At 38.9% G+C, this 18,060-nt stretch overlaps 1 protein-coding gene across 2 annotated transcripts in view; it reads right to left on the reverse strand.

Moving 5' to 3' along the window:
* LOC103046280 (E3 ubiquitin-protein ligase SMURF2) overlaps positions 1-18,060 on the reverse strand; it is a 61,095-nt gene continuing 43,035 nt past the window's right edge. For both annotated transcript variants that reach the window (XM_007252131.3, XM_022675594.2), the window contains exons 12-20: positions 13,224-13,410; positions 10,263-10,366; positions 9,925-10,039; positions 9,333-9,511; positions 8,787-8,924; positions 6,389-6,509; positions 6,107-6,308; positions 5,370-5,445; positions 1-4,416 (exon numbers count right to left, since the gene is read on the reverse strand). In XM_007252131.3, the coding sequence (XP_007252193.1) occupies positions 4,317-4,416; positions 5,370-5,445; positions 6,107-6,308; positions 6,389-6,509; positions 8,787-8,924; positions 9,333-9,511; positions 9,925-10,039; positions 10,263-10,366; positions 13,224-13,410 (1,222 nt within the window). In that variant the 3' untranslated portion in view covers positions 1-4,316. The remainder of the gene's footprint in view (positions 4,417-5,369; positions 5,446-6,106; positions 6,309-6,388; positions 6,510-8,786; positions 8,925-9,332; positions 9,512-9,924; positions 10,040-10,262; positions 10,367-13,223; positions 13,411-18,060) is intronic.

The raw sequence follows: 18,060 nt of genomic DNA on the forward strand, positions 1-18,060 counted from the left end.
TCATTGTCTATGAAAGCAGAAGCTGCTGATTGCAGCCGAGAGCTGACTTTATTGCTCATGTTTTGAAGGCATGGGTGTTTTTGTTTTTATGTACAAGCTCACAGAACAGCCGTGACAATAAATACACTTTTCACCAATGACAGACAAAATGAATCCAGCGACTTTAACAAGCTTATTTACACTTGACTAAAATGTGCACACACTCCGTACACTCTGAAACACGGGCAACAGGAGGCATTCACACTCGCTGCAGTACTGTTTCATACATCACGGCACACCGGCAGGGCGGGAAGATTATATGCTGTAGTTCTGCAGGTGGAACATGCTAGAAAAGCCTGGTATGAGTTATATATTAAACATGATTGTGTGTGAGATGTGTAACGTCAGTAAGTTAATGCTAATCTTATCTTTGTTATATTTGTGTACCAATAGAAGGAAGCCAGTCGTTGAGAAACTGAGATTTAAAAAATGTACATTTTAAAAAGTCTTTAAAGCTTTTTTTGCCACTTTAAAAGCACCATTAAGAGTATAATTAACTTTATCGTGATTTCATCAGAAGAGCACAAACAGTAAACAAACTCAAATGCACTCATCAATGATAAAAAAACAAAACAAAACACTTTCACTATTATTGGTCATATACTGGACTGAAAACAGGTGAGAGCACCCTATGTTACATTTCCAGGGAAAACAGCCTTTAAATACTAGTTTCTGATTTGTTACTGGAAACAAACTCTGGAGCGGTGAGTTTGCTTTGAGAACCTCAATCCGAACCAACTGCCATATATACTCTGCATGTTTGAGCTAAATGGATGTTCAGGTGCAGTATAACCTGATTATTTCCCAGCTAATTACTACTACACTGAACATATACACTTGTCCTGTACCCACAACATTCTTCTTGTATTAACTTCATTCAAGGATACCCAATACTGTGCATCTGAAAGAATGTGGAGCTACCTAAATTAGCCCTCACTGAGAAAAGCAAACCAAACTGTTTCTAGAACAGCAGACTGAATTCCCCAGAGTCTAGAACTTAACATCAATGAATGTGTTCTGGATCTTTTACAACTACTTGATTTATATTAGAAACTCAATTTCAGGTTTTCAGATGGAGATACTAAGTTTAGACTTTCAGCAGTTTTCTGCCTGAAAGGGGTTAGGGGCTAGGGGCTTTTTGTAGGAGCCACGCTACGCCGGATTTCCGGCGCAGCGCCGGAACGCTATCACCCCTGTTGTTATGGGTTCCATTTTATTGAAAACAAAACTCTAGTTCAGGAAACTCCTGGAAGCCTGGATCTCTGCATAGCTTTGTGCATTTTTTGCCAAAATACAGCCGATTCAATAAAAATAGGGGAAAAAAAGGACACAGGTCTTCAGTTTTTAATGGCTGTTTTCACTAAAATTGAAACAAATAAATGAGTGAAAACTTTTGTTGCACTGGAAAAATCAGGGCGCAAGTGATCTTTTGCATAATGCCCAGCTTTTAAAAGACACAAACAACAAATTGACACTGGTGGGAAGCAGTCAGCATGCTGGTCTACTGTATCAAAGCCTTAATAAAACAAAAGCTGGGAACATGCAGCAAAAAACTCTTTATGACCAGTCACACTTAAAAAGCGAGATTAACCTAAACATGACCTGAGATTAAATCCTGAAACAGTTAAGCGAAATACAAAAGACATCTTCAAAATGACGAGCCCTATGCATAAGGAATTGAGCGGGGTGCATCCTCAGCTAATGTTCCTCACCCAAAAGCTTCTAAAGTGCTCTCCAGCCAAAGACCTGGGCTTCTTATAATGGCAAGATCCTCAACAGGCTCCTCCAGTGTGATCTTTTGCCTTTCCTGATGGACATGACCAAAAAATGGCGTGAAGGTGATTTGAGATCAGGATCCCTTGTCTCTACTGCTTTCATTTACTACACTCCTACATAATTTTGATTCAGCTGGTGGCAGGAGGCAACATAATACCTCAGAAACTTGTAAAGGTCCCTGCTACAATTATGGCTTTATCATTATGTGTCCAAAAGTTTGTAGACACCTACTTATGATTAACCTTTTTTATGAAATCTAGAGCCCTGTTTTAGGGGTGTAAGCAAATATCGATATATTAAGATATCTACTGTTGCAATACTGTATTGATTTTTGATTATTAGTTTACATGCAAAGATTGTTGGCAGACAGTGGTTTGCCCACTAGACAGCAGTGTTGTATTCTGAACTTAGATCCCACTGATATAACTGCATAAAAAGCTCATATTTCTTTTACTTAGATTTTACACAGCTCTGGAAAAAAAATAAGAGACCACTTAAAAATTATGAGTTTCTTTGATTTTACCAAATTGAAATAATCTGGAATATAATTGAGAGGAAGATAGATGATCACAAGCCATCAAACCAAGTTGAACTGCTTGAATTTTTGCACCAGGAGTGGCATAAAATTACCCAAAAGCAGTATGTAAAACCGATGGAGGAGAACATGCCAAGATTCCTAAAAACTGTGAGTGAAAACCAGGGTTAATTATTGATTTGTGAACTTTTTTTGTTATTTCAGCTATTTCTCCTTTTGCTAAAAAAAAATAGATCTGGAAGACATTGGTATATTTGTATTTGTACTTAGGAAAAATGTCTGCAGTTCATAGAATAAAACAACAATGTTCATTTTACTCAAACATATACCTATAAATAGCAAAATCAGAGAAACTGATTCAGAAACTGAAGTGGTTTTAATTTTTTTCAGAGCTGTAAATAGTGAAATAGAGACAGTATGTTTTCTTACTATGATAGTTTTTCTAAAATTTGGTTTAAAACAATTGCTATACATCACCTTGCTTAGAGTATCACAGTAAAATCACGTAATTTCCGCTGGAGGAGGGGCCAATTACTGTAAGAGATCTTCAGTTTTCCTGGGACGGAATCCTCAGCCATAATCAGGATTAAGCAGCTAGTTTTGCCTGCGCACCAACCAAGGGTATCCTCATTAGCTATTAACATGGCATTGTAGCATGCTCAGCTAACCCTGTCGGACGGTGGACAGTGCAGCTTTGCAATTATTGTCTGGTGTGTGTCTGGTTAGGCAGCTGGTTAGGCTGGAGCCGGAGGTGCATAGAGATGCTGCAGTATTTACACTACAATAATAATGTGGTCATATGTGTCACTGGGGTTGTTTTAGCAATCATTGAGATACTCTTGAGTACCCTATTTAAATCTGTACTTTGTGCTGCCAACTCCTGATAAGATCACTCAGAATGCATGTTAATGCCAGCTGTGGTCACGGTCTCTGGGATGAATAGAAGGTTTATGTCCCCTATGCTGCAGTAATAGCCCCAGCTCTTCTGGCAAGGCTTTCTCGCTTATTGTTGGACCATTGCAGTGAGGAGTATTTGATTGCATATTGCATTCAGCCCTATATAAGTATTAGCACTGAAGACAGGTACTGAAGTTTGTTTGAAGATTCTTCAGTTCTGCCACTTCAACTCATTTTAAAGGTACTGAATGGAGCTCCATCATCCTCACTGCATGAAAGTTCTGTAAGGTTTATACCTCTAGCCTGTGCATCTACCACTGATATAGTGTGTCTATGCATATTATATCAGTATGTGTGTCCAATTTTACAGGATTACCTCCAACAGTTGATGATCCAACATACATGTATTCAGTTCTACAAAGCCACATCGCTTCACAGCTTAGTATTTCACCTGTTTTAAAAGGTCTGTATGACTGGTTTAATAGAAAGCTGGTGAGTCAAAGCACTAAACAGTGCAGTGCTGTGGTCTGGCCAACTTCTCCAGATCTTTATCTCACAGATCTGCTATGCTATGCTATGTTATGCTATGTTATGCTATGCTATGCTGGGTAAGACACCTTTAGTACAGGCTAGGGCCTTTGCACATTACACGAGGGCGGCAAAATCCTGTCTCAGTATGACATTTGTGGCTTTCAAAAACTCAAAAGTCAAAAGTCCACAAATCTGGATTCATTGCATCACTTTACCAGTCCTGAATATATGAACGTGAATAAATATACTGAATGGATCCCGGTTGAAAGAAGATTTCAGGATTTTTAAGAAGACTTCTTCGAAAATGCTTCGTAGCAGCAGACAGAAGACAAACAAAATATGGGAAAAATGGTGTTTAAAAAAAAAAAAAAACTACTAAAACAAAAAGTCTTTCTGCATGGGAGTCCGTACTTTTCCCTCTTCTGGCTGTATTTGCACACCCGAGCCTCTGATTTAAACTCGTGCCACTGCTGGACGACCATAAATCTGTCCAGGTGACTTCTGTCCAGAGCAGGTCACTCCCTCTAGATGCAGTTGGTCACTCCACGGCGAAGCCGCACGTTTCCTCGATGGCGGTCAGCAGCTTGTCGTACAGTTTGTCGTAGCTCTCGTAGGGAGGAATGTCTACGCGGTTAAAACTATGGAGAGAGAGAAGCAGGCAGAGAGAATGTCAAATGTCAAAGTAATAACTGCTAAAATCATATATATATATATATATATTTATTCTGACACATAATAAATGATTCACTGGGTAGTTGTGTGAGCCTGATTATTGTATATATTACAATTTTTGTCCCTTTATTTTTGCCGGTCACTAATATGAAATGGAAAATCCTGTGTGTGTGAGAGAGAGAGAGAGAGAGAGGTCTCTCAGAAACTTGAGAAAACTGGTTGAGAAAGAGTCAGGTCTGGCTGACCCATGGCAACCCCTTTAGCTCAGTTTAACATTGGACTCAGTTTCACAGTTTCAGCAGTGAATATATTGAAGAGAAGTTAGGAGAGTAATACAGGTCATTGTTAAGATAGCTGTAAAGAAAACATATATATATATATATAAAATGAGAGACCACTTAAAAATAATGAGTTTTTTTTATTTTACCAAAGTGAAAACCTCTGGAATGTAATTAAGAAAATAGATTATCACAAGCCATTAAACTAAACTGAACATTTTTGCACTAGGAGTGGAATAAATTATCCAAAAGCAGTGTGTAAGACTGGTGTAGGAAAACATGCCAAGATTCATGAAAACTATGATTAAAAACCAGGGATATTCCACCAAATATCAATTTCTGAACTCTTATGAACTTTATGAATATGAACTTGATTTCTTTATTATTATTATTTCATTATTTGAGGTCTGACAGCTCTGCATCTTTTTTTGTTATTTTAGCAATTTCAATTTTTTTTGCAATTAAATGCTCTAAAAACAATATTTTTAATTTGAAATAGTTTAAAGGATAAATAACAATGTTATTTTACTCAATTTTACTCAAACATTACCTACAAATAGCAAAATCAGAGAAACTAATTCAGAAACTGAAGTGCTGTCTATTTTTTTTTAAGCTGTATATGAGAGGGGGGGGGGTCTTACCATGTGTGGGCTTTCGGCAGGTTGTTGGTGCTGGCATCAATTTGATGGATGGTGAACTGTCTGGGTCCTGCTGCACCTAAATCAGCAGGACAATCATTAAATCAGCAAAATCTAAACATAATACAAACAAAAAAGGACAGTTTATTATAGTCCACATTTGTGTGGTTACCACAGTAACTATTAAATTGTAATTAAAATAATAAAAGTATATAATACTCCTATCATGTTTCATGGTTTTTGTCTAAAGAATGGTGAACTGACCTGCGGGAAATGCGCCAGATTCACTTTACTGTCTGTTTTTAAGGACAATTTTAGCCAGAGGCTGACAGTTACGAGCATTACCACCCACAGTGGATAGCACAGTAGATGGTAATGTCTTCCATGACTAATTCCTGACACACGTGACACTGTGGACCACCATGGAATGTTAAATGCCCCCAACTTCAGGAGTGGAACGTCCCATCTATCTGCACCCACTATCAGGTCTCACTCTAACTCCTATAATTCATGTCACTTTGTCTGGCCAGTGTTCAACCTCTCTCACAAGATAACACATCACAACATATACAAGTGCGGATGTTCCCAAGCCGTCCCTGAACTAAGACATTTAGATCAATTTACTTACTGCTGTTCAACGACTTCTGGCATTTCACTGTACGATTACTGTGGTGTGTGGGTATGAATGGTGTTGTGCAGTTACTGCAGTAACCAGCAGTGTGTGTGGAAGATGTTTTTACCCTGTAAGGCTTTGAAGCCCTGCAGAGGCACTCTGGAGGAGCCGGTGACAAACTGTAGCAGCCTCGCTCGTCTTTCCTCATCAAACGTCTCCACTGCCTTCCAGAACCACTTCACCACGTTGCTGTCGGCCGTGCAGTGCTTCAGCCGCGTGTTCGCCCGCCAGTCGTGAATGTCAATCTTCCCCAGACCGCACACAATCAGCTGCAGGAAAAAGGAGAGACGTTAACTCCACTTAAACCCTGATACTCTGCCATACGACCACAATTATTATTAGACTGTACCTCCAGCTCCTTCTCGTCAAAGGCTTTGAGCAGGTGCTGTGGAATGACCTCGTTAAAGCCCTTCTGCAGAGCCAGGAACTGAGCCTCAATTCCATGCAGGAAACGCCAGTTCACGTACAGCCTACAAATAAACCGTACGGGAGAGTCCAGTTAAAACTCAGTTTAAAGAGGAAATTTAGAACAGTGCAGATAAAGCACGGCCTACTGAGAGATAGCTAAATAAAGATGGTCATACCCAGAACAAAGCCTACAAAAAACAACTACGAAGAAACTACTGGTTAGCACTGTATCGCTCTGTAAATCTCACTGACTAACTATCAGCCCTGAATTGTCAAGCAGAATCAGAAAACCTAAAACAGGTTATATTTTCAGTAGTAAACATAAAAATGATCAATTTGTGTCATTAGAGATTAAAGAAACACGTAAAATTAAAGTAGTCATTGTTTTAAGTTGAAGTTTAAGTTGAAGTTTAGGTTTAAGTTTAGGTTTAAGTTTAGGTTTTGGTTTTAGTTTAAGTTTAGGTGTAAGTTTAAGTTTAGTTTAAGTTGAAGTTGAAGTTTAGGTTTAACTAAGTTTTGGTTTTAGTTTTAGGTTTAAGTTTAGGTTTAGGTTTAAGTTTAGGTGTAAGTTTAAGTTTAGTTTAAGTTAAGGTTTAAGTTTAAGTTTAGGTTTAAGTTTAGTTTAAGTTTAGTTTAAGTTTAAGTTTAGGTTTAAGTTTAGTTTAAGTTTAAATTTAGGTTTAAGTTTAGGTTTAAGTTAAGGTTTAAGTTTAGTTTAAGTTTAAGTTTAGGTGTAAGTTTAAGTTTAAGTTTAGGTGTAAGTTTAAGTTTAAGTTTAGGTGTAAGTTTAAGTTTAGGTTTAGGTTTTGGTTTCAGTTTAAGTACAACGATGACGGCGACGACGACGGAGCAGAAGCTATGGAAGCTAGAAGCAGGCTGGTTCAGCCGTAGGGTGAATCCCATTTCTCCCCTTGGCCCTACCCCTTACCCCTACCCCTTCTTTTCGAGTGTAATCCTTCCCCTTGGAACGGAGTTACAAGGGGAAGGGGTAAAATCCTACCCCTAGGAATTGGGACAACCCTTCAAGCACCCGGTGAAAGGTGAATCTTATTGAAAATAGCCTCCATAATATACTAGAAATTGTATATCACACTGGTTCCCAACATTGGTCCTGGAGCAGGTAATGTGTTACAAAAACAATATAATGTGCAAGAATATGGGTCCTCAGTGACAGAGGAATCACTGGTATATCACAATGACGTTTGTCAATGAACAATAAATACATAAATAAATAGCACTGATTTATGACCAGGCTACTAGCGGTGGTGTGTAGGTGACCCTGCTGGGCTGATGTGATGATAGCAGTGGAGCGCTAAAGTTCAGTAGCCTAGCTGCTGGTTAACTAGTTAACTTTAGGGCATTGTATGTGTACAGAAAGGGGGCAGGAGGTGCAGAAATTAATTAATATTGTCCATTCCTTAATTCCTCTGTGATGGGGAGCTGAAATTAGCTCTGATAATTTTTTATTTGATTTATTTTTTTCCGTTCCGCCTTAAATGCGGTAGCGCCTGCCGTCTGTTGCACCATTTAAGGTGGAACAGGAAAGTCAGCTAGCTAGCTAGCTAGCTAGCTAGCTAGCTAGCTACCGAAACGAACTACTAGCGAACTTTTTATGCTTGTTACGAAGAATTCAGCCATAAAACATCAAAACTACACAATAAACTAAGGTAATACAGTGCTAATCGTAATTTTTAACATGGAAAATACTTTCTTTGGTCGCTTGTTCCGCCATCTTGCCAGTCATTCTCATACCCCTCGGTACGAAGTGTGGGTCTGGAAAATCTCCGTTTGAAGGGCTAACTAGCCCTACCCCTTACCCCTACCACTTCATCCTAACAGGAATCGGGACACCCCTACCCCTTGACGTGCACACGCAAAACAGAGGGGTAGGGGTAAGGGGTAGGGCCAAGGGGAGAAATGGGATTCACCCCAAATCTCAGCTGCTACACAGCTCAAAAAAATTCTGCATTCACCCAAAAAGCTCAATGACAAAAAATGGAATCAAATATTGGCACTGAGTTCGACAGATGCTTCATTAAAGCAAAGGCAATGTTGTAATGAATAAGGTGGGATAAGCAGGCTTGAAAATAAAGCAGGGCTGATGACAACAAGCCTTTAGTTTAATGTAGCTGGCTGGGTTTAAAGTGAAACTTAACGTGAAGCACTGCTCTGTTGTGCATGTGTGTCACTTATAAAGTGCAAACCGTTTAGTCAGATGTCAGAGACAGGTCACATTATAAAAAGATTGAGTGAACAGTCTGAAATAAATGTAAAAACAAAATCAGATTTGGGCCACTTTTCACCTACTTTTCACCTGTGTGTGGTTGTATTCCTCTTACCTAACATACTCCTTCTTGGTCTCCTCAGAGACAGGGATGGTCTTGCCATTGGGTTTGAGTTCATGCTGAATGATCTGACCGTAGGCACTGTGCTCCACACAAAACGTATGGTCCAACACTCCTGTGATGTCATTTTCCCTGTCCAAAACCAAAGAGAATGTCAGCATTGTGCGTGTGTGTGTATAATAAAGCAGCAAACTGTTTTAAAATCATTATCACCCAATGAATGTACCCAGAGTCATATGTTTAAAATCATGTTAATTTTATTCTACCACCTCATTACACATGCTTCTTTTACTTTCAGGGTCAGTTCTGTATCTCTCAGCTTGCCCAGAAATGCATGTGAAAAGAGCGTACTCAAACTGGCTCAAAATGCGAATGACACATCCCGACTGTAGTGGGAGCACAGAAGCAAGAATTACCAATTCCTGATTAAGCTACTTCAAGTTCTGGTGCAATCAAATTATACATTTCTTAGTAAACGTAACACTGAAGAATAAACCCTGACACTAGGCAATTTCAAAATCCATATTGAGAATCACTCACAGTATCCAGACCAGGCTGTTGTGCAGGTCCGGGTCCACAGACTCCATGTCTTCCAGGGTGATGGGTTTACCAAGCAGCTGCTTATAGAAGGGCAAAGTGAAACCCCCGTCGATATAGTGTCCGTGGAACACTGCCATGCCCATAATCCGGCCCACAAAGTGGAAATAGGACAGGTGCTCCTGCAGGATACGCATACACACAAGCACACACGTTAAAGTGATTTTGCTAGGGCTGTTTGTAGATTTGTAGTTGTAGCATGCCCATGGCAAAGGGATGTGAATCATCTTTGGAACAGAGAAAATGGTCGTGTTACTGGAGTTATCCGGTTGATATATGGCTTCTTTTTTGCATGATACAGCTTTAACTTGCATCTGTGAATTACACAATGTTCACCGACAGTAATTTCTGGAAGTGTTTAATAGCAAAGGCTGTGATTTCCAGTACAAAATCAAGCAGCATTCAATACTGACTGTTGGCCAACTTCTATGATTCTGTTAATGACATTTGTTTTTGTGTGATAGCGAAGATATACTGTATAAAATAAGAGAAGTATTTGGGACATGATGACTTTGTGTGTGTGTGTCTCTCTCACCGGGTTGACAGCAGAGTCAGGGTTAATCTGGAGTGTGTATATGTCATCACGCGAGTATTGGAACAGGCCGTAATACGGATTCAGCATCTCGTGGGATAACAAATACAGCCATTCCCTGCAGAAGACAACAGCACAAACAGTAGGAATCAATAAATCAATTCCAGACATTCCATAAATGCTGATGAATATGACGACACACATATACTATAAATGTGTGAATTTTGTAAGATTTAGTTCACAATAAATAGCAGTGGAATAATAAATGAGTAAGTAGGGCAAAAATAGCACGTTACTAACACAATGCTTTCAGTAGGTACTGATATATTGGCTACAGTTACCTGGCCACACCCCCATAGTCCAGTCCCTCCTCTCCTCTAAACTTGACCATCAGCCTCTTCCACAGGTCTTTCTGCCGCATCTTCATCACCTGCCGATACGACTCCTGTGAACACACATAATCAAACAAATCAAGCAACATCAACTCATTATTAGGTAAACCTTAAAACAGTGAACTCAGAATCAGGGCACACTGTGGAACATAGGTGGAGAGTAATTAGTGTCATATTAGTGTAAAATCCTTTAATTTTACTTTACAGCCTCAGTCACTATACTTCTTTCATTTTAGATGATGCTTCTAATCTTGCAGTTTATTAACAAATGCATGTGTACAGCTGAATATAAGGGGTATTTGTAGGAGGAAGCAGAGAATAGAAAGCAGTGCTATAGAAGAACCACTTTTCCATAAAGAATCATGTGTGTAGTAGAGGTGAGGTGAGTGCGGAAACCTTTTAAATCAAGTACAGGGTTCATACACTTTTTAACACATTTTTGTGATTTTTTTCATGACTTTCCATGCCTTCAAGGCAACTTTTCATGACCATACGATTTTAAAACATCAGTGGCAGACATGGTATATAAAACAAATGTAAACTAAAACTATAATTAAAATTGATTATAGGTGGCCTAAAATTAATCTGATAAAAATGTTGACACACAATCTTCAATAATAAAATGTGTCAGATCCTGAGAGCTCCATTGTGTAGGGCTTAATTTGTTAGCTCAAAATAGTTTTTTTTTCGTCAATAATGAAAACACAAAGATTAGTAGGCAAAATCTTCCAAAACTTTCTGGGTATTTTTATTTTTCCAAAACTTATCCAGGCCTGGAAATTGCTATTTTCAAATTTTATGAGTTTTCCCAGGTTTTTCATGACCGCACAAATCCTGAAAGAAACAAATCTTGGGCATTTATAAGGTACTACGCAGTCACTGTACACCTCTACTACGAGCATGGTTCTTTCTGATAGATAATAACTATCCAAGAACTACTGGAAGCTCTTATTTTAAAAGAGTGCATTGTGGTGGGCTTGTCTAGTCCGGGGATAGAATCCTAATCTGCTATAAAGATTGGGACCACTAACATTTTTGCATTAGCACTCTAACCCCACTTTTCTGCCTCTTTAATAAAAAAAGGTTGCAAAACATGCTCCCATGACAGCTATACTGGTCCCAAAGCAGCCCAGAATGAATAACAGCCTACAGTTCCTCAGCAGTCTGTACAAGCAGCTCCTGAGAAACTGTGGAAGGAAAAAAGAACACGGAAAGGAACAGAGGGAAAAAAAATGAAGAGAAAGAATGCATGGGTATGATGTCAGCTGAACCGAGCTGAGAGAGAGCGAGGGAGCGAGCAAGCTAACAGCACTCTTTAAAATTATGTAATAACACTCCAGTGTTTCCACCTCTCCAAGCTTTTAACAAAACAGAATAAAACCCCCAGCGGAGGCAAAAAGAACACATTCCTTGGGCAGCTCCAGCTTTCTCAGCACATGTTAAAGCGACAGTTCCGCAAACCATTAAACTTAGTTGATTAAACAGTTCACACAGATTAAATATAATATATAACATTAACATTAGCTTATACTAACAGCTTACACTAAGTCAAAATGTTTGTAGACATCTGCTTATCCAGTGTTTCTTCTAAAATCAAGAGTGTTATTGCACTCGATAATGCCTTATGTATATACCTAGGTTCTGATGTTGGTTAATTCGTTCTGCAACAGTACATAAAGTCTGGTAGGTCATCTATATGCTCAGAACTGGGCATTATGGTAACTTAAGGCCCATGTGAAGCTACTCCAGGCTTCTAAAACCGAATACATTCGGACACAGAGTGTAGCGCTTTAATAAACTGATGAGCCGTGACCTGCTGGAAAGTACAGGGTAGTTTCTCAAGTGCACCATTTTCTCATATTCACTACAACGTGGGACCTTCAGGAACGGACTTACTTTTGTATTAACTCTGTCAAGGAATGTGAGTGAAGTAATAATTTTCATCACTGACTGCCAAGATGAATGTCGTGAAGTTACGTCTGGCCCAAGCTTCCCTATCAACCTCTCCTCCACACAAACACACTCTTACGCTCTCTCCCACCCTCCCCCCGCTGAGGTCATGCAGCAGGAATGCCTTCCTTCCAACATACACACGACTAGGAGGAGAGGAGAGAAATAAATGATAATCTTAAGAAGAGAAGGAGAGTTTTGCTATTTGAGAAACATTCACAATAAGGCAGTTTTAAGCCTTATTTTAGAAAAACTAAACCCACACGCAATAGCCTTCCCCAACAATCTTTTCTTTTGAGACATTTTACACGAACTCAAATTTTACACATCCCATAATTTCAACACTGAAAACAGCCTGCAGGTGAACTCTACTGACTGTCCTGCTTGTTAGTGCAGCTGTGAATGTGTGGCTAAACTGCACTTATTATATCAAGAAAGTTTGGGGTGGCTTTAAATTTATATTTATTATTTTTTCTTTGCTGTATGTGTGTAAGTCTTTAACAGTAGCAACATTAGATGGTACGTCATTAGCAATATACTACTGCACAACCCACCGGCCTCACGCAGCATTCTTACTGAGGTATTAACATCACTATCAGGAAGTTAGCAATGCCCCCGAGCCAGCTGTTAGCTTCACGCAGTAATTCTACTGCAGCTTTAGTCACAAGTAGAGATGTGTACAGTACTAGAGTCCCAGACTTACAGGTGCTCTATTAAAAAAGCGACTTGAGTAGAAGTTAAAGTGTTCTTTAAGGTCCACACTTGGAAGTGGAAGTACTTAAGTATACAACATGTTTTGTATTGGAGTAAAAGTGTTAAATTCATCGAAAATAAGAAGCAAAAGTAAAAGTGGGAGAAAAAAAAATAATTCCAGTAGTAATGGAGTAACTTCAGACTTTGATTTTGACTTTGTCTTGGCTCGGGTTAGTCTGTAGTAGATGTTAAGAAGAAGGTGCTCACCTCAAAGATCTCCTCTCTGCAGACTTCAATGCGACAGTGACCGGCCTGCGGCTGCGCCTGGGAAAGCTCCTGCCTCAGAACCTTCAGCTTGTGCACCAGGTCCCGTTTATACTTGGGGACGGTAAGACACTCTGCCTCTTCAGGGACATTACACAGCGGGGACGGATCCTTCAGCTGGGGGTGACGACTGGTGGGGAAGAAAAGAGATTAAAGGGTGAGATCTTGCTGTTATCTATAGATCTGATTGGCTAGATGCTGAAATAGCTAATCCAAGTGTATCAACATTTTAGTGGCTCAGCATTCAAAATTGGTTTTGCTTCCCCCTGTTTGGTTGTTGTTTTCTAACATCCTCTTTTAACAATATTAAGGCCTAGTTGCACAGCCCTGAACTTAATAAAGTAAGTAGTATCAATATTCATGTTGATTATCCTTCCTGCCATATTGCCATTCATGCATGCATCCATCCATTCTCTTATTGCTTTGCCCTGATTCAACAGACACAAGCCAAGCATAAACCATGGACAGGGCACAAGTCCACTGCAGGGTAAACTGCTGCACATTTTACTGAAATTACTGACTGTTTTAACCTTGTAAAACATTTTGCATTTGCCACATACAAATCTTTGAACATGGTCTGCAAATCTGAGATTCTCATTGGTAAATGTGAACCTAAGTGAGTGATATTAAACATATTTCTGTAAATATACCATTATCTTCTTTAGCAGTAACACAGATGGTTGGTTAATAGAAAAAAATATATACAATGAATGCTTCTCTTATCCCGTTCGTGCAGCTGGCCATCATCTTCCGGAGCCCTGAGAGAGCACAATTGGCTTGGCTCTCTCTGGCTGGGTAGATCGCGTTCTTTTCCCTCATTACTCCAAAGGGTTACGTCAAATCAGCACAAGGCGTCTGTGAGCTGACGTATCTGAACCGAGACGCTGCGCTTTCCTCCGAGCGTGCTGTGATGCTACTAGGCAATGGTGCATCAGCAGCAGTTTGAAAAGAGACAGTGGCTGACTTTACATGTATCGGAGAAAGCATGTATTAGTCCTCACCCTCTTGGTGTTGGGGCATTACTAGTTATAGGAGGAGTCCTATTCAGTGGGTTGGGTAAGGGGATAACAAGATAAGAATAGAAAATTAATGCTTCTCTTACTGTTGCTAAATTATTCTAATGAAAAAGTGTCTGGGTGGTACCCCTTTGCCATCATTTTGAGATACCATGGGTCCCTACTCAGGATTCAATCATTGTTCTTCACTTTCAATAATTTATTTGTTGTTAAATTTATGGAAATAAAATGGAACAATTTATTTATGTTTTGGTCACAGTACATTTCTCACTTTGTTGTAAAAAGCAATAAGTCTATCCCTACAGTTGTGTTTACAAGAAATAAGGAGATATTCTCTTATAATCAGAATCCAACCATCACAAGTATTATAAGTACAGAAACAAAAGTGACATAAGTGTTAATAAAAATGGATTACACTAACTATTATGGCATACATCCATAAATACACAGCAAAATGACCATAAATCTAGACCTTTGAGTGGTAGACATCTCCAAACCAGCCAAGCAAATCCTACCAGAGACTTTTACTATTCGCTGGTGAGCATCTGAAAGAGGCCCCATTTGCCCAACCAGTGGTGAACCAGTCCTGCAGACTGCAGTCTAATTATAGGCTATTCTAACCATTCCAAACACAAATATTTAGCCTAGAGAGCAGGGAAAAGAAAAGAGATCATGCATGTGTGCGCATATGCTGTGAATTCTGGCAATGCATTCCTAAGCCCACATCAGGAAAAGAGTAATCTCCCAGACTCTCAGCAGCCTTCCTGCCCTGCTTTATGAACATATTTACACTAGCTCTTACAGAAAAGAGAGCATTGTGTTATGGAGGTGAATACAGAGCAGTGGAAAAGAGTGGAAAATGAATGGAGGAAAAGAAGAGAAAAGACCCTGGTTTAACATCTCCACCACCTGTTCACGCTTCATTTACCTCAAGCACCACAATTTGATCCAGCAAACACATTATCCACCTCAGTCATAATGTGTAGACACTCTTATACAGCAAATGATTAGAAGATTGGAATTTCAAACTTAATTAACAAACTCAATTATTTCATAAATGTGGTATTTTTATGGATCTCTGCTGGGAGTGGTAGGTGTATTTGGATTGGATCTTTCTGCAACAAAATGTTCCTGGTTTACCTAAAAGAATTCCAGGAGACAGATTGCTTCCTTTACTCAGTCACATTTCTTTTTAGCATATATAATTATACTGAATCATTTTTGACCAAAAAAAAAAGCTCATGCACAGCAGACGGCTAGGGGAAAGCCCAGAGCACGCAAAACCAACATTTATTCACCAAACATCAACAAACCCAAAACCTGTGTGTGGTGGTCAGGAGTTCTAGAATGTTCTTTCCCCCCATCCACACTGGTTAAAATGTTCCAGTAAAAGAACTAGAGAGACAGCTCTCTAATTATTTTACTGGAACATTATGAAGCTGAAAATGTTTGAATGTTGGTGTCAGATACTGAACATATGATGTTTGTTGGAAAAGCTAGTTTGCTGGTGTTTTGTTTTATAGACAACACAGGTACTTGCTGGGTTAAATTAGTTTGAGACAGATGGTGTCCGACACAATGATGTGTTTATTTTAGAACACTAGGTTTTTTGGTGGAAAATAAAGGTATATAATGGTTAAAGTCTAAACCTTGGAGATTTATGTTTTTGGTAGAGAATGTCAATGAAACATTATTGGTTGAAGCAATTATGGTGTCAGTTGAGGAAGATTGATTGATGTCTGGTAAGAGACATGCTGTTTAATAGAGAACAATGGTATCTGTTGAATATGGGTGGGACAAAATATTGATATTGCAATATATATATATATATATATATATATATATATATATATATATATATATATCATATCATACATTTGCAAAACATTTTTGATACATACCATCCATTTATTGTTACAATATATATTTTTTATGAAACATGGTGTTGCTAATCGAACAAATAGGGTAAACCTGCGGTGTAGAATATTGGGTGTCAATTTCTGTGAAACTGACACCATTAAATTCAAATTCCTGGTATTTGCTTCTTTAGGAGTAGGGGTGTGCCAATCGTATCATACGCAATAATATTGCCAACATTTATGTATATGTTGTCACATGTCACATATTAACACTGTTCTTATTTTCCATTATATATCTACTAGACACAGATTATATCTGTCCAGTATCATTTATTCTACTTTATAAAGGATATATTTATTCTCCTTTATAAAGGATAAATGGAGATATTTTGAGTGCATTCTTAGTATCATGACATTCTGGATCATTGACTTCTGTTACAAATCTGATAACATTCTTGTATTTTTTAATATCTCAGTTAAGGGTGTGCCATATCATATCGTATGCAATAATAAAATATTTTTTTATTTTGTTGCAGTATTCTTGAAATATATATATTTTTTATTCAGTGTTTTGTCGCCAAGAGTAGCGTTATCGTGAAAATACCGTGATATTATTTTAGGGCCATATCCCCCATCCTTATTTAGTATTTAGTATTTGAGTATCACAGAATAACAGTATTGTGATATAATCATTTTCATGGGCAGCGTATTGTGATAATATTGTATTGTGAGATGATCTGTGATCTGTGATTTCCATTCGTAATGTTCAATGGTATCTGGTGTATGTTGGAGAACAATGGAGTCTGTTGAAGAACAAAAGAGTATGGACAATAATGTCTGTTGGAAAATGGTATTTGAATGAGAATGTGTTGGTAGAGAACAATCTGCCTGATGGAAAACAATGGTGTTTGATGGAGTACAGAATTTAGGCATTTGACAGAACATGTGTCTGATGAAGAGCTATGGTGTTTAATGGAGAACAATGGTGTTTGATGGAGAATCATAGCATCTCGTAAGGAACAATGATATCTGTTGAGGAGCCATGGTGTTTGCTCTCCAGAAACACATTGTTTTTGCAACAATGTTAACTAGAGAGATTTGGTGTTTGATGAATAAAAAAATCACTTTTGGGGAACAATGTCAACTGTTGGAAAACAACTGTGTCTGCTGGTCAGAAATGGAGAATAATGAGTTTGGTGTAGAACGATGGTGTCTACTGAAAAATGAGGCTTGCACAGTAATGCCTATGTTATGGAGAAAAATGGTTTCCCCTGGGTAATGAAGAAAAAAGTTGGCGTTTGTTAGATATCTGTGTTGACACTTGGAGAGTGATGGAATTACATTGAGTTGATTGAGAATTTTGCTGTTTGAGGTATGATAATGCTATAACACCAGAACATTGGTGTCTGTTTTAGAAGGCTGACCTTTGTTAGATACTGATAGGTTATCATAATTTGGCCTATAGTGTGTGGCTGTGTGGAGGCCCAGCATTCCACAAAAACGCCACAGACAGTCTACAGGGTCACGGCACCAACCACAGAGACTAAACATCAGCACTTCTGCCAGTGCGGTTTTCAGAATCTGAGCAGAGTGCACCAACACCCACCATTTTCTAACTGTATGTTAAAAATACAGAACAGAGCTCCTTTTGGTCTGCTCTATTTGGACCAGACCTTTAAAATATGTCTCTGGTGTGTCTGGCTGAAGTGAGGATGTGTAATTAAGAATTCTGGTACTTCTTTCACTGGCTCGATGTCAGAGCCACTCATGCCAACAAGGGGGCAGCGCCTGAGGTTAGAGACCACAAACTGTGGAGAGAAAAAGGAAACAGAAACGGAGGAAGCTTTAAACAAACGCGGCGGGTCTGTGCTGGATGGCGCTCCCGTGCAGGATAATAGGGTCATT

Source organism: Astyanax mexicanus, chromosome 5 (assembly GCF_023375975.1).
Source record: "Astyanax mexicanus isolate ESR-SI-001 chromosome 5, AstMex3_surface, whole genome shotgun sequence".
Classification (NCBI taxonomy): Eukaryota; Metazoa; Chordata; class Actinopteri; order Characiformes; family Acestrorhamphidae; genus Astyanax; species Astyanax mexicanus.